The 16,867-nt window shown below is 45.0% G+C and overlaps 1 protein-coding gene across 1 annotated transcript in view; it reads right to left on the bottom strand.

Annotated features, from left to right (window-relative positions):
* Positions 1–325: 325 nt before the first annotated feature.
* Positions 326–16,867, bottom strand: part of LOC141139146 (C-type lectin domain family 2 member D-like) — an 84,920-nt gene continuing 68,378 nt past the window's right edge. Inside the window, exons 3-5 of the mRNA XM_073624988.1 lie at positions 4,948–5,099; positions 3,947–4,047; positions 326–865 (exon numbers count right to left, since the gene is read on the bottom strand). Of these exons, the coding sequence (XP_073481089.1) occupies positions 706–865; positions 3,947–4,047; positions 4,948–5,099 (413 nt within the window). The 3' untranslated portion in view covers positions 326–705. The remainder of the gene's footprint in view (positions 866–3,946; positions 4,048–4,947; positions 5,100–16,867) is intronic.

Below are 16,867 nucleotides of genomic sequence, written 5' to 3'. Positions count from 1 at the left end.
TTCCACAGGCGGTGGTCTCAGCGGGGAGCATTGATAGCTTCAAGAAACTATTAGATAATCACCTGAATGACCACAACATACAGGGATATGTAATGTAATACTGACACATAATCACACACATAGGTTGGACTTGATGGACTTGTGTCTTTTTTCAACCTCACCTACTATGTAACTATGCACTTTTTTATTTTTTTTTATAAATTCACCCTTAAAGTAGTACTAAACCCTAACTAGAGTGTGCTATAACAATGTGTATCAAACAATTTACCGTAAATTTGTTTTTTCATTCAGGACATCATTCAGTGAACATATATAACAGATCACATAAATATAAAAAATAATTTATTATATAAACATACATTATATATTATGTGGCCTGCACATAGTAATCATCCTCATATAATCATCTGAGAGGATTATCTTCAGTGTTAAACTGTACGGGACCTGTGATTTCTAATGGAGGTCCTGGTCTTTGGTACAGGGAATGAAGCTAAATCTCCCCAAAGTAACACAGACAACAAAGTAACACCTGATGGAGGGTTTCCCCATTCCCTATTCTATTGAAAACTAGCAAAAAAAGTTAGCTTTAAAATAGAATATAAATGACAGGAAGTTTTTATGGAAGACGGATGGAAGGATGGTGTTCCTGGGTCTGCACACTGCCGCTGCTTGGAGTGGAGTTCAATGTCTATTGACAAGCTTTTCTTATATTAGGGAAGGTCCAGAAGAGACAGGAAGGTCAGGTTTAGCTCCGCTAGCTGTTTTGCTGCATATAAAGCGTCGAGTCGTGGCGCAGTCCAAGGCCATTATTTTTCCGTTCAGATAGGTACAGTTCAGCCCGATGTCATCGCAGTACTCTTCCACCCTGTAGACATATTATCATCAACATATAGAGACACTGCAGGGATTAGGATTACACTGCAACAGCTGATTATAAAGCTTCAACATTTATGGCCATTGTCTACCGGGGGGGGGGGGGGGGATTGCTATACCAAGGTTACCAGATTTTGAAAATGAAATCTGGGGACAGCCTACTGTCCACATCCACTTTTAGCCACACCCAAAAACCACACCCTCATTTGTAGCCACACCCACAAAACCATGCGATCCTTTTAAAAAATACCCTGAAATAATTGGTCACAGACTTTTGGACCACGAGGCAGACATTGCAGGTATAAACACAAAATGCCCTGAGTACTATGACTAGAGACATAGTGAAGTGTGCTTAGTTAGCTGCAGGACACCTGCCAGTATATTAGTAAGTGAACCTATGTCTGTGCAGTGGTCAGGAGAGGGTAAGTCACAAAAGCATAAGGGTCAGGAGTGTGTTGTACACACTATGGGGGTCAGGAGTATGTAACACACAGACTACAGGGATCAGGAGTATGTAACACACAGACTACAGGGGTGAGGAGTATATAACATACAGACTACAGGGGTCAGGAGTAAGTAACACACAGACTACAGGGGTCAGGAGTATGTAACACACAGACTACAGGGGTCAGGAGTATGTAACACACAGACTACAGGGGTCAAGAGTATGTAACACACAGACTACAGGGGTCAGGCATATGTAACACACAGACTACAGGGTCGGGAGTATGTAACACACAGACTACAGGGGTCGGGAGTATGTAACACACAGACTACAGGGGTTAGGAGTATGTAACACACAGACTACAGGGGTCAGGAGTATGTAACACAGAGACTACAGGGGTCAGGAGTATGTAACACACAGACTACAGGGGTCAGGAGTATGTAACACACAGACTACAGGGTCGGAAGTATGTAACACACAGACTACAGGGGTCGGGAGTATGTAACACACACACACACAGAGTGCAGGGGTCAGCAAACTATAACACACACACAGAGTGCAGGGGTCAGGTGTATGTAATGCACAGAGTACACGGGTGAGGTTTATGTAACACAGAGTGCAGAGGTCAGGAATATATAACACACACAGACTGCAGGGGTCAGGAGTAAGTAACACACAGACTACAGGGGTCCAGGGTACGTAACACACAGACTGCAGAGGTCAGGAGTATGTAATGTACAGAGATCAAGAATATATAACACACAGACTGCAAGGGTGAGGAGTAAGTACCACACAGACTACAGGAGTATATAACACACACAGATTGCAGGGGTCAGGAGTAAGTAACACACAGACTACAGGGGTTTAGGAGTATGTAACACACAGACTACAAGGGTCCGGAGTATGTAACATGGACTGCAGAGGTTAGGAGTATGTAATGCACAGAGTACAGGGGTGAGGAGTATGTAACACAGAGTGCAGAGGTCAGGAGTATATAACACAAACAGACTGCAGGGGTCAGGAGTATATAACACACAGCCTGCTGGGGTCAGGAGTATGTAATGCACGAAGCACAGGGTTCAGGAATATGTCAAGCGCAGCGCTGGGCTCAGGGGTATGCATAGTTGCCAACAGTCCCAAATTAATCGGGACACTCATAGATGGACTTAGCAGCTGTCACAAAATGTCCTTGTCCTAGGCTGAGTCTTGAAAATTACCATTTGTCATGGACAGGTGCGGGGCTGGTTGCACGTAGAACAAACACACACTGCTGGGGACACAGATCAGATCCCTCCCCAGCCCTATTTCCTCCCCAGCATCATTTAAGCGGCTCAGGTGGCTCCAGTTTTCAGGACTCTCACTCACCAATGCGAGAAGGTCAGGTGGCGCTTGCCTCTCAGTGATTGGGTGGGACTCGGAAAGGGGGCATGGTCAGCCTCAGAGGGCTGAAGATGAATATTCCAGCCTGCCTTGAGCCTTGAACTGCAACACAAGTGAGGCTGGAGTGGACCCGAGCAGAGGCACTGTATGTTCAGTGCTGCAATTTGGGCTCTCTCTGCATCTCCATCTCTGCGGGAAGACCATAATGGCTGGCCACTCTTTCTGTGTTTTGTTTTGGGGGGGGGGTCGAGCAGCAGCCATTTGGGGTCTCTGTCTCGTGGGGATGGCTGTCATCTCCATCCTACACACACACACAAACACAACTCCATCCTATCATCTCCATCCTACACAGACACAGACACAACTCCATCCTATCATCTCCATCCTACACAGACACAGACACAACTCCATCCTATCATCTCCATCCTACACACACACACAAACACAACTCCATCCTATCATCTCCATCCTACACACACACACAGACACAACTCCATCCTATCATCTCCATCCTACACAGACACAGACACAACTCCATCCTATCATCTCCATCCTACACAGACACAGACACAACTCCATCCTATCATCTCCATCCTACACAGACACAGACACAACTCCATCCTATCATCTCCATCCTACACACACACACAAACACAACTCCATCCTATCATCTCCATCCTACACAGACACAGACACAACTCCATCCTATCATCTCCATCCTACACAGACACAACTCCATCCTATCATCTCCATCCTACACACACACAGACACAACTCCATCCTATCATCTCCATCCTACACACACACACAGACACAACTCCATCCTATCATCTCCATCCTACACACACACACACAGACACACAACTCCATCCTATCCTCTCCATCCTACACACACACACACACCTCCATCCTGTCATCCCGATCCTGCACACACACACACACTCACATCTCCATACCCTATATAGCTAAATAGAAAGAAGAAGTGGTACTGTGCAGAGTCCATACATACAGAATAAGAGCAGATACTGAGAATTACACCCAACATACAGGACAAGAGAAGTAGTACTGTGCAGAGTCCACACATACAGAATAAGGACATATACTGAGAATTACACCCAACATACAGGACAAGAGAAGTGGTACTGTGCAGAGTACATACATACAGAATAACAGCAGATACTGAGAATTACACCTAACATACAGGACAGGAGAAGACAAGTTGTTTCATAATATACACACAATACTTACTCCTCAGTATAAACTGTGCCATCGATCCATTTCCATTTGTTTTGGTCCCTCCTGAGCCCGATCCAAAAATCGTCATGTGTATTTAGCTTTTTCAAGTCTTCCTGTGAATAAATACATCATAGAAATCATTCTAACTATATTTCAGTCGGTTATTTGTTTATTTGTCTAGAGTTCCATTTTAACCCCTTCGTGACCACAAGTCTACATGGAAAATGCACTTGCTGTGAGAATGTTTGACTAAAATTGCAGCGGAGAACTAGTAATGCAGTTTCCTAGTTCTTAATGTCAAGATAACTGACAACTACTAGTGCTGCTAAACTTAGTCTGGGTATCTAATCTATAAAAGGGTTAAAAAAAAAAAAACAAGTGGCACACAAAGCACTCATTTAAAATCAAAATCATGGGGGGGGGGGGGGAGTTGTGTCTCCCCCAAAAACCCACACAAGAACCTTCAAGTCTGGTAATGGATTTTAAGGGGGGCCTCAGAAAAAACAAGAAAGGAAAATGAATCCCCCCCCCCCCCAAATCCATACCAGACTCCTAACTGAGCCTGGATGGCCAAGAAAAGAGGGATGAGTGTCACTCCCCCTCCCTGAACCATACCAGGCCACATGGGGGGTCCCCCTGGCAAAGCACCTTATCCTTATGATGAAAGGCCTCTTCCTCACAGCCTGGCCCAGCGGTTGTGGGGGTCTGTGAGTGGGGGCTTATTAGAACCCGGAAGCCCCCTTTAAAAATAAGGGGTCCCCAGATACCACCCGTCTCATGAATAAGTAATGAATAAGCACTCCTACTCATTCGCAACAAAAATAAAAGGTTAAAAAAAAAAACACACGCTTTTTGACAAGCCCCGGTATATGCCTTGCCCACCATCCTACTCCAACTCCATCTCCATCCCTCATTCTCAGGAATTCATTCTCATTACCGTTGATACTCCCATAGACTTAAGTAGGACCACACTCATTATCAGAAGGAATGGATGGTGAATACTATTTACACACCTTTGTGTTGTTTCTTATTATCACTAGGGAGCCGCCATACTTATTGCATAACCTCTGACTGTCTGTCCAGTTCTTCTTGCCGTCTGATAAGTAGTAGCAGCTGCCGTTCACCAGGATCCAGTCTGCAGGACACCATGCAGGACACAATGGCTCTAGAGGGAAGATAATGGAATATCAGTGGCTGCTCTAGGCTCTCACATTGGTATTGAAATAATTTATCTGTCATCGTATTAACATTTATTGTCAAATTTTCCTAGAGGAAATCTTACTGTTAACCACTTCAATACCAGGCACTTAGACACCTTCCTGCCCAGGCCAATTTTTAGCTTTCAGCGCTGTCGCAATTTGAATGACAATTGCGCGGTCATACATCACTGTACTCAAAAATTTTTTTATCATTTTGTTCCCACAAATAGAGCTTTCTTTTGGTGGTATTTGATCACCTCTGTGTTTTTTATTTTTTGCGCAACAAATAAAAAAAGACCGAAAATTTTGAAAAAAAAACAAGTTTTTCTTTGTTTCTGTTAAATTTTTTTGGAAATAAGTACATTTTCTTCTTCGATGACGGGCACTGATATGGCTGCACTGATGGCACTGATACGGCGGCACTGATGGGCACCGATGAGATGGCACCAATGAAGTGTCACTGATGAGGTGGCACTGATGGGTACTGATGATGGGCACTAATAGGCGGCACTGATGGGCACTGATAGGTGGCACTGACGGGCACTGATAGGTGGCACTGGTATGCGGCACTGATGGGCACTCATAGGTGGCACCAATGGGCACTCATAGGCGGCACTGATGGGCATTCGTAGGTGGCATTGATGGGTACTTATGGGTGGCACTGATGGGTACTTATGGGTGGCACTGATAGGTGGCACGGATGGGCACTGATGGGCACTGATAGGTGGGCACGGATGGGCACTGACAGGTGGCACCGATGGACACTGATGGGTGGCACTGATGACACTGATTGATGGCACTGATGCCCCTAAGGGTGGCATTGCTGAGCATCACTGCTATATAATGGTGCCAATCAGTGCCCATTTGTGGGCACTGATTGGCACAGATTGGGCAGATTGGGCACATGTGGATGACCATGGGGTACATATCTGGCCATCCACATGATGCCCCTTCCCTGGTGGTCCTAGTGGCGATCCCTGGTGGTCCAGTGTGGTGATCTGAGGGGGGGCTGCGCTGATAAACAATGAGCACAAACCTCCCCTGTCAGGAGAGCCGCCGATCGGCTCTCCTCTACTCGCGTCTGTCAGACGCGGGTGAGAAAAAGCCGATCAACGGCTCTTCCTATTGACATCATGATCAGCTGTGATTGGACATGGCTGATCACGTGGTAAAGAGCCTCCGCCGGAGGCTCTTTACCAAGATTGGTGGAGCGGTGTGTCAGACTGACACACCGCTCCACCGATCGCCGCAATGCGCGCCCCTGCAGGCGCGAGGCGGCATGTTATCCTGCTGGACGTCATATGACGCCCAGTCGGGATAACTGAACCACCGCCCGGCCGTCATCTGCTATGGGCCGGGCAGGAAGTGGTTAAAGGATATCTATGAGCAAACATACACTATATTGCCAAAAGTATTGGGACACCCCTCCAAATCATTAATTCAGATGTTCCAATCACCTCCATGGCCACAGGTATATAAAATAAAGCACCTAGGCATGCAGACTGCTTCTACAGACATTTGTGAAAGAATGGGTCGCTCTCAGGAGCTTAGTGAATTCAAGCGTGGTACCGTGATACATTGCCACGTGGGCAATAAGTCCATCCATGAAACTTCCTTGCTACTAAATATTCCACGGTCAACTGTTATGCCCCGTACACAATGCTGCCAGCAAAACTCAGATGAGAGCTTTTGGTCAGAAAATGCGACTGTGTGTCTGCTCCATCGGACTTTTGCTGGCGGGAATTCCAGCCAGCAAAAGATTGAGAGGAGGTTCTCTATTTTTCGGTTGGAAAAAGTTCCTATCCGAAAATGCGATAGTCTGTATGCAATTCCGACACGCAAAAAATTACGCATGCTGGGAAGCATTGAACTTAATTTTCTCGGCTTGTTGTAGTGTTGTACATCACCGCGTTCTTGACGGTCAGAGAACTTTTGTGTGACCGTGTGTATGCAAGCCAAGCTTGAGCGGAATTCCATCGTAAAAACCATCCAAGATTTTTCTGACGGAAATTCCGCTTGTGTGTACGGGGCATTAGTGGTATTATAACAAAGTGGAAGCAACTAGGAACAGCAGCAACTCTGCCACAAAGTGGTAGGCCGCGTATAATGACAGAGCGGGGTCAGCGTATGCTGAAGCTCACAATGCGCAGAATTCATCAACTATCTGCAATAGCTACAGACCTCCAAACTTTGTGTGGCCTTCAGATTAGCACAACAATGTGTAGAGAGATTCATGAAATGGGTTTCCATGACTGGGTAGCTGCATCCAAGCCATCCATCACCAAGTGCAATGCAAAGCGTCAGATGCAGTGGTGAAAAGCATGCCACCACTGGACTCCAGAGCAATGAAGACTTATTCTCTGGAGTGACAAATCACCCTTCTCTGTCTGGCAATCCAATGGAGGTGTCTGGGTTTGGTGGTTGCCAAGAGGACGGTACTTGCCTGACTGCATTGTGCCAGGTGTAAAGTTTTATGGAGGTGGGATTAAGGTGTGGGGTTGTTTTTCAGGAGTTGGGCTTGGCCCCTTTAGTTCCAGTGAAGGGGGAACTCTTAAGGTGTCAGTATACCAAGACATTTTGGACAATTTTATGCTCCCAACTTTGTGGGAACAGTTTGGATATGGCTATATGTGAAATGGAAATATTCATAATACTTAAAATAAAATACTTAAACTTGTTTAAGGCAGATATTGATCCACATATTCGAGATCTACGATAAACATTCATGTAGTAATCCTAAATGGGTATAGTTATCAAGTCCACATACTGCACTATAGACATGAGAAGCTGGTGTGGCGCCAAAACAAAACAAAGAAATCTCTGACCTTAATCTCCTTGGCAAAACAAACTAAGCACACTCACTTGTGTAAGCATCACACATCAGCGCATAGAGCAGTCAGCCGCCCACGGCGATCTCTTCCTCGCACCGTGCTGCAAGTATCAATCAGGCACTTCAGATGACGTCACTTGGCTCCTCTGAAGGAGATTAAGGTGAAAGGTTCATTGCGCAATGAATATTTTCTTTGTTTGATTGCATGAATGAAACTGAATACTGGAGAAGTATACCAGCGGATCATCAAAGGAAACAGTGAGCTAATTTAGGGTGAAATCGCAACATTTGTTGAACTGTCTATAGTGCAGTATGTGGACTTGATATCTATACCCATTTAGGATTACTACATGAATGTTTATCGTAGATCTCGAATATGTGGATCAATATCTGCCTTAAACAAGTTTAAGTATTTTATTTTAAGTATTATAAATATTTCCAGCACATAAATAGCAGCGTATTTAGCGCACTCACATATAACCTTTTTGAGTGGCATCAGAACACTAATACAGAGGTGCGGCTTTATACTAATTTATATTTTTTATATTGTTGATATAGAAGTATACTTTAGTTTTTTGGAATATCACATTTAATAGCAATTCACAAAATTATATAATATTTGAATCACTATATCACTTAATATTAGAATCATCACATTATCCAATTAGCGCTTTAGTTCATTACTGTTAATTAGTTTGGATACGGCCCCAACCTGTTCCAACATAACTGCGCAGCAGTGCACAAAGCAAGGTCCATAAAGACATGGATGAGCGAGTTTGGGGTGGAGGAACTTGACTGACCTGCACAGACTCCTGACCTCAACCCGATAGAACACCTTTGCGATGAATTAGAGTGGAGACTGCAAGCCAGACCTTCTCGTCCACATAAGTGCCTGACCTCACAAATGCACTTCTGGAAGAATGGTCAAACATTCCCGTAGACACACTCCTAAACCTTGGACAGCCTTCCCAGAAGAGTTGAAGCTGTTATAGCTGCAAAGGGTGGGCCAACTCAATATTGAACCCTTTGGACTAAGACTGGGATGCCATTAAAGTTCATGTGCATGTAAAGGCAGGCGTCCCAATACTTTTGGCAATATAGTGTATATTTTATTGCAGCTTACCAGTCATTAGATGTGGTGGCTGTATTAGTGTTCTTTTTTGGGCTAAGCACATTTTTGGCAAGTACAGAATAAATCTGTCAATCCTGCCAGAAATACTGTGCCCTTGGCACTTCCTGCGAGCCTAAATAAAGCACAAAAAGCCCTGCCTTTCTCACGTAAACTGCTAATCTCATCAATCCCTCTATGTAATGGAGTTGAAGAGCACAAGTCAAGCCTTGGTGACAACTGTGATGGAACCATCCACACTCCGCTTGAGTGCTTCCGTCAGTATACCGCTTCCTCCAGTCTGAACATAGATATCAGATATTATAGCCAACTATTGCAACCAAGAACTAGAAAGGACTCGTTTGGCTGCAAAACTGGAACGTTTATTTGACAAACTTACACAGAATATATACCCCACAGGAGTACAATCCCCTCCTAATCATATTACCCTAACAATACAAACTGTAACCAGAAACATAATTAACATGCGCTAATTAACTAGTTACTTAAAAAAGCCTAGGTGACTCAATGCCCAGCCAGACAATGTTGTGATTAATAAGATAACCCCACTTCAGGTCAGACTTGCTGGCATCGAGCTCACAAAGCAAAATACACATTATTATAAGTATAGACACATCCCCACAGTAAATTTGCTAGCAGAAAATAGGTGTTTTAATTAGCACAAATAACAATGGGTGGAAGACCCTTAGGAGGTACACTAGACCTACTTACAATAAACACATTATAGCAGGTGACCCCAGACAGGTGGCTTGAGTTGATGACATCACCATCTGCTTTAAGTCCCACAGTGTGAAGCAGTCACTATTGGTAATGAGGCAGCTAGGCACTATACAGGGACCACGGGCCTCTTGGGGAGACATGGACTTGAATCCAAAGTAACATTACTCCAAGGGTCCCCCAGGAATACATCTCACAAAGAGTACTGTTCCCTTAAAAGCCAGGGCCCATAATCAGTAGGCAAGAGGCTAGCCTGCCGTCCTCTCCAAAAACCTCTATCCCGGGTGAGTCTGTCACAATTCTCCCCTTTCGGCAGGAGACTAACACAGTGGGAGACCCCAGATGGGTTGATTTCGAAGTTAGTCAGTAGTTCCAGGCCCCCAATGCTCGTACCCACACAGTACCCCAAAACAAATTTTCCCAAACAGAGCATTACTCACTCAGCCAACCTCTGCCTCTCTTGTAGAACATACTCGCCGCTGGGGAGAAGTGTGGACTGGCCCTCCTTGGAATCCTTTCAGCTGCTGAAGAGAAGACAGGGTAGCTGGGCTCACTCCGTCATACTGTTGGGGATCTGGGCCCACTGGCCAGAATCCCTGGGGTATACAGGTGGAGACTGTAGTCACATCCACTTTATCTAGATGAAAACTCCTCAGTGCTTGTAGAGCAAGGCTGATATCCTCCTGTCTCAATATCAGACCTTTTTCTGGGGTTGTGTCACTGGAGGCCACAGTCCCATCCACTTTCACAGGAAATCCCTCTTTTGTTAATTGAGGGCAGAGGGCAGCAGTGTTCTGTACTGTTAGTGCTTCAGCTGGTGACCCCACATCATCCACTCTGGCTAACTTTTGGGGAGGGGGGCCGGCTTCCTCCAGTCCGACTGTGGATCTGCCGCTGGGGAGGAAAGATCATTTCCTCTGCTCTGACTGACTGTTGGGGAGGGAGGAAGACAAACTCCTTTCCTTTCTCCCCCTGGATCCTGATCTGCTCCTGGGGAGTGACCATAACTTTCTCACACTGGGCCTGTGGAACTACTGCAGTTGTGGGGCAGAGGTCTTGGACCCTCTGTTAGGTTGTCAGCGCTTCAGCTGGGTGGTCTTTACCATCCCAGGGCTCGATCTGTTGCTGGGGAGAGGGGCCAACTGCCCAGTTTCCTGAAGCCATGGAGACACTGTAGGTGGTAGGCAGAGGCCAGTGGTGCTCTGCCGCGTTGCCAGTGATTCGGCTGGGGGTAGAAGTTTCACTACATCCACTTGTCGCTGGGGCGATGGGCCGACTTCCCCGGCTACGTGGAACTCTGCAATTTGTTGCTGATGCTGGGCAGAGATTGGTAGAACTCTGCCCTGTTGCCAACACTTCTGCTGGGGACCCCCACATAATCCGCTCTGGATAACTGTTGGGGAGGGAGGCTGGCTTTGACACTCCCAGACTGTATCTGCCGCTGGGGAGGAAGGACGACCACCTTCTCTTCCGAACTGTGTATATGTCGTTGGGAAGATGAGTTGCTTGCTCCATCTTCCAGACTCCTGGACTCTCGTTGTGGAGCAAGGATGACTTCCTTCCCTCCTAAGTCACTACACTGCTGTTGAGGAGGGAGGATGAACACCTCCTCTCCCTTCTCCCCCTGTTTTCTGATCTGCTGCTGGGGAGTGACCGCCACCTTCTCACCCTGGGCCTCCAGAACTGCCACTGGGTTGGGGCAGAGGTTAGTGATGTTCGGCCCTGATGCCAGCTGTTCCACTGGGAAGCAAACTGAAAAGTCAGTGGCCTTGCACACTTACTCCAGGGTCACCAACTGTTGCATGCAGAGGTCCGCAGCATTCTGCCTTGATACTAGCTCCTGTGCTGGAGGTTCACTGCTGGTTGTTCCTCCTCAGCAGAAAAGTCTATTAAATCACTAGTCTCTGGAATTGGTATCTGGGGATAGAGGTTCACCATCTCCTGTCCTGAAACCCAGAAGATGTTACCGGTGCTGGGCAGAGGCTAGCAGAGCTCTGCCTTGTTGTCAGCACTTCAGTTGAAATTTCAATGTATGTTACATCCTCCAATGAAAAATCAATTAACTCCATGCTTTTTGTGATCTGTGGCTGGAGAGATGAGACGACTGCTCCATCTCCCGTACCCTCATCCGGCTGCTGGACAGACACAATCCTCCATCCAAGATCATCCTGTGCAGAAACAGGATTGTCAAGGTGAGTCCGCACTTGCTGCATAGGCCATAAGACCTCCGCTTTCATAACTGTGGGCAGAGATGAGCAAAGCACACTGTTATTCTGCCACATTGCCGACTCTTCAGTCAGGATTTCAGAGCTGTCAGCTGGTATTTCTTGATAGTCCCAGGCAAAGGGAGCCCAGACCAGCTGCTGAGCAGAATCTAGCAGCCATATGTAGAGGATCTTCAGCTCCCATTCCTAATTGTCTAGAAACTCCAAACCTTCCAGTGCCCAGAGAACTTTCAAGACATTCAGCATCTGTTGTCTGTATTCCAAGATTTCCTCCAAACGCTACTACAAATCGCTCCCAAAGGCAGGGTCCTCAGGACAGCCTCTCTAATAACAGTCCCAGGCTGCTGTAGCCAAAGCCTTCTGTTGGGTTGTCGCCCACTGTCAACGGACACACTTTTGCTACATATCAGTGGAGAGATCTGTAGCTCTCATCAAGCTGCATCTATGCCTGGACCAGCCTGCTTAACCCAGCTTTCCATTCCTTGTGTGGTTATTTCCCCAAAAGCAGCATTCGCACTTGGTACTGCGATCAGTACTTTTCCTGGATGGAGGCGAGAGTTTTTCCCTGGTGTCGCTGCTCACAGGCTAGCGGTTCCTTCCAGAGTTTCCAGCTGACAGAATCATACCATCCCAGCAGGACCTGCATTGACACTGGTCCCCTGTGCTGTATCCACATCTCTCGCAACCTCCTTCTGAATTCCTCTTTCATGGCGGCTGCTTTCTGTACCTCTCCTCTTCTGCTATCCAGACCTTGCATCCAGGTGGAGGTTTGGATTTCCCAGACTGTAGGAAGCATCACACTGCTGCCACCAATGTGACAGAACCACCCCACACTCCGCTTGAGTGTTTCCCACAGTATACCACTTCCTCCAGTCTGAACATAGATATCAGATATTATAGCCACCTATTGCAACCAAGAACTAGACAGGACTCGTTTGGCTGCAAAACTGGAACCTTTATTTGACAAACTTACATGGAAATATATGCCCCACAGAAGGACAGTCCCCTCCTAATCATATTACCCTAACAATGCAAACTGTAACCAGAAACATAATTAACATGCACTAATTAACTAGTCACTTAAACTAGCCTAGGTGACTCAATGCCAACCAGACAATGTTGTGATTAATCAGATATCCCCACTTCAGGTCAGACTTGCCGGCATCGAGCTCACATAGTACAATACACATTATTACAAGTATGAGCACATCCCCACAGTAGTTTGCTAGCGGACAATAGGTGTGTTAATTAGCACAATTAGGAGGCACACTAGACCTACTTACAATAAACACATTATAGCAAGCGACCCCAGACAGGTGGCTTGAGTTGATGACATAACCAACTGCTTTGAGTCTCACAGTGTGACGCAGTCACTATTGGTAATGAGGCAGCTAGGCCCTATACAGGGACCCCAGGCCTGGAGTCCCAGAGTCTGTGTCTTGGGGAGACATAGACTTGAATCCAAAGTAACTTTACTCCAAGGGTCCCCCCAGGCATAAACCTCCCGAAGAGTAGTGTTCCCTTAAAAGCCAGGGCCCATAGTCAGTAGGCAAGAGGCTAGCCTGCCATCCTCTCAAAAAATCTGGTCCTGGGTGAGTCTGTCACAACAACCATGTCTCCCTCCATAGATACAGTACAATACATCAGCCACCCAGGGACAGGAAGGGTAATATTCAGAGGATTACAGTTTATATGGCCACTTGACAACCAGCGACATACTGGTACGTTGCTGGACTTTTAGTGGTTATATTGGGATGATGCCTGCAGCTGCAGCAAGCAACGGGAGGGGACGTCCCACCCTCTCCCACTGCCCTCGGTGGCTCTCAGGCTCTCTCGTCCCACCGGGAACCCAAGAGTGCAACGGTTTGAAAAAAGCATTGGAACACACCGATCTTGGTATGATCCAATGTTTTTAAGGGCAGAGGAGAGATCTGGGGTCTAATAAACCCCAGATCTCTCAGTAAAGGGTACCTGCCACTGCCTATTGCTATTACAAGGGATATTTTTATTCCCTGTGATAACAATAAAAGTGACCCAAATTTTTTTTAACGGGACAATGTAAAAATAATAATAAAAAAATGTAAAGTGCTCCTGTCCCCCCCGTGCTTGTGCACAAAGGCGGACACATGTGTTAGTATCACTGCGAACGCCAGATTGATGGCAGTAATTTTAGCACCAGACCTCCTGTGAAAATCTAAAGGGGTAACCTATAAAGGCTTTTGAAGCATCGCCTATGGATAATAAAACGTAAGTAATGCGCAATTTTAAAGCATGACATGTTTGGTATCTATTTACTTGGCGTAACATCATCTTTTACATTTTACCAAACAATTTCTAAACACAAATATTGTATTTTTGTGCATTAAAATTCAAAAAAGTGTAATTTTTCCCAACAAAAATTGCATTTGAAAAATCACTTCGCTAATATGGTGTGACATACAAAATTACAAAACCCACTATTTTATTCTCTAGGGCCTCTGCTTTAAAATAAATATTTCATGTTTGTGGGTTCTAAGTAATTTTGTAGCAAGAAAAAAAATACAGATTTTTTTACATCAAACACAACAAAAAGTGTCAGAAAAGGCCTGGTCTTCAAGTGGATAGACAGCTGACGCCATTCTTAGTAATGGAAATCGTTTGAGCCATTTTGGTCCAAATGAACTATTTAATGTGAAATTAAACCTTGCTTTAGGCTTGAAGTACATCACTTTGTAATTTGTCAGTACTATATACAGTTGTGCTCATAAGTTTACATACCCTGGCAGAATTTATGATTTCTTGGCCATTTTTCAGAGAATATGAATGATGACACAAAAACTTTTCTTTCACTCATGGTTAGTGTTTGGCTGAAGCCATTTATTATCAATCAACTGTGTTTACTCTTTTTAAATCATAATGGCAACATAAACTACCCAAATGAACCTGATCAAAAGTTTACATACCCCAGTTCTTAATACCGTGTATTGCCCCCTTTAACATCAATGACAGCTTAAAGTCTTTTGTGGTATTTGTGAATGAGGCGATTTATCTTCTCAGATAGGTGGCACAGTGGTGTAGTGGGTAGCACTCTCGCCTAGCAGTAAACAAGGATCTCTGGTTCAAATCCCAAACACAACACTACCTGCCTGGAGTTTGCATATCCTCCCTGTGCCTGTGTGGGTTTCCTCTGGGTACTTTCTGTTTCCTCCCACATTCCAAAGACATGCAGGTAGGTTAATTGGCTTCTGTCCAAAATTGACCCCAATATATGAATGTGAGTTGGGTTGTGGGCTCCTTGAGGGTAGGGACCAATGTGAGTGTGCAATGTATGTGTGGATCACTGTGTAAATTGATGGCACTGTATGGTTACCTTAAATAAATAATAATATAATAGATGAGCATCTTAATGAGACACAATTTACAGGGATAGGGACAATTGTAGACACTCACACTGGATGGACTGGTGTCCTTATTCAACCTTACTAACTATGTAACTATGGTAAAGCTGCTCATTCCTCTTGGCAAAAAGCCTCCAGTTCCTGTAAACTGCTGGGCTGTCTTGCATGAACTGCACGTTTGAGATCTCTCCAGAGTGGTTCAATGATATTGAGGTCAGGAGACTGAGATGGCCACTCCAGAACCTTCACTTTATTCTACTGTAGCAAATGACAGGTCGACTTGGCCTTGTTTTGGATCATTGTCATGTTGGAATGTCCAAGTACGTGCCATGCACAGCTTCCTGGCTGATGAATGCAAATGTTCCTCCGGTATTTTTTGATAACATATTGCATTCATCTTGCCAACAGTTTTGACCAAATTTCCTGTGCCTTTGTAGCTCACACATCCTTAAAACATCAGCAATCCACCCCAGTACCCTTCATCATAGGCCTTGTTGACTCCTCTCCAAATGTAGCATTTATGGTTGTGGCCAAAAAGCTCAATTTTGGTCTCACTCCAAATGACTTTGTGCCAGAAGGTTTAAGGGTGGTCTCTGTGCTGTTTGGCGTATTGTAAGCGGGATACTTTGTGGCATTTGCGTAGTAATGGCTTTCTCCTGGCGACTCGACCATGCAGCCCATCTTTCTTAAAGTGCCTCCTTATTGTGCATCTTGAAACAGCCACACCACATGTTTTCAGAGAGTTCTGTATTTTACCTGAAGTTATTTGTGGGTTTTTATTTGCATCCCGAACAATTTTCCTGGCAGTTGTGGCTGAAATTTTAGTTGGTCTACCTGACCGTGGTTTGGTTTCAACAGAACCCCTAATTTTTCTCTTCTTGATTAGAGTTTTAACACTGCTGATTGGCATTCTAAATTCCTTAAATATCTTTTTATATCCCTTTCCTGCTTTATACAGTTCAACTACCTTTTCCCGCAGATCCTTTGACAATTCTTTTGCTTTCGCCATGACTCAGAATCCAGAAATGTGAGTGCAGCACTGGATGAAAGATGCAAGGGTCTGTCAGGAGTGCAGAAACACATTGACCTTTTATACACACACTATATACAAGCAAGCAGTTCACATGTGAGGATGGTTACCTTTAATAGTCATTCAAACCCCTTTGTGTCAACTTGTGTGCATGTTAGGCAAAAATCACCAGGGTATGTAAACTTTTGATTAGGGTCATTTGAGTAGTTTCTGTTGCCATTATGATTTAAAAAGAGTAAACACAGTTGATTGATAATAAATGGCTTCGGCCAAACAATAACCATGAGTGAAAGAAATGTTTTTGTGTTATTCATATTCTCTGAAAAATGGCCAAGAAATCATAAATTCTGCTAGGGTATATAAACTTATGAGCACATCTGTAAATACCTTATCTGCAGCTTCCACATATATTTGCAAATATGTGCA

This window comes from Aquarana catesbeiana, linkage group LG04 (assembly GCF_042186555.1).
Source record: "Aquarana catesbeiana isolate 2022-GZ linkage group LG04, ASM4218655v1, whole genome shotgun sequence".
Lineage (NCBI taxonomy): Eukaryota > Metazoa > Chordata > Amphibia > Anura > Ranidae > Aquarana > Aquarana catesbeiana.
This window is presented reverse-complemented; position numbering and strand designations above follow the sequence as displayed.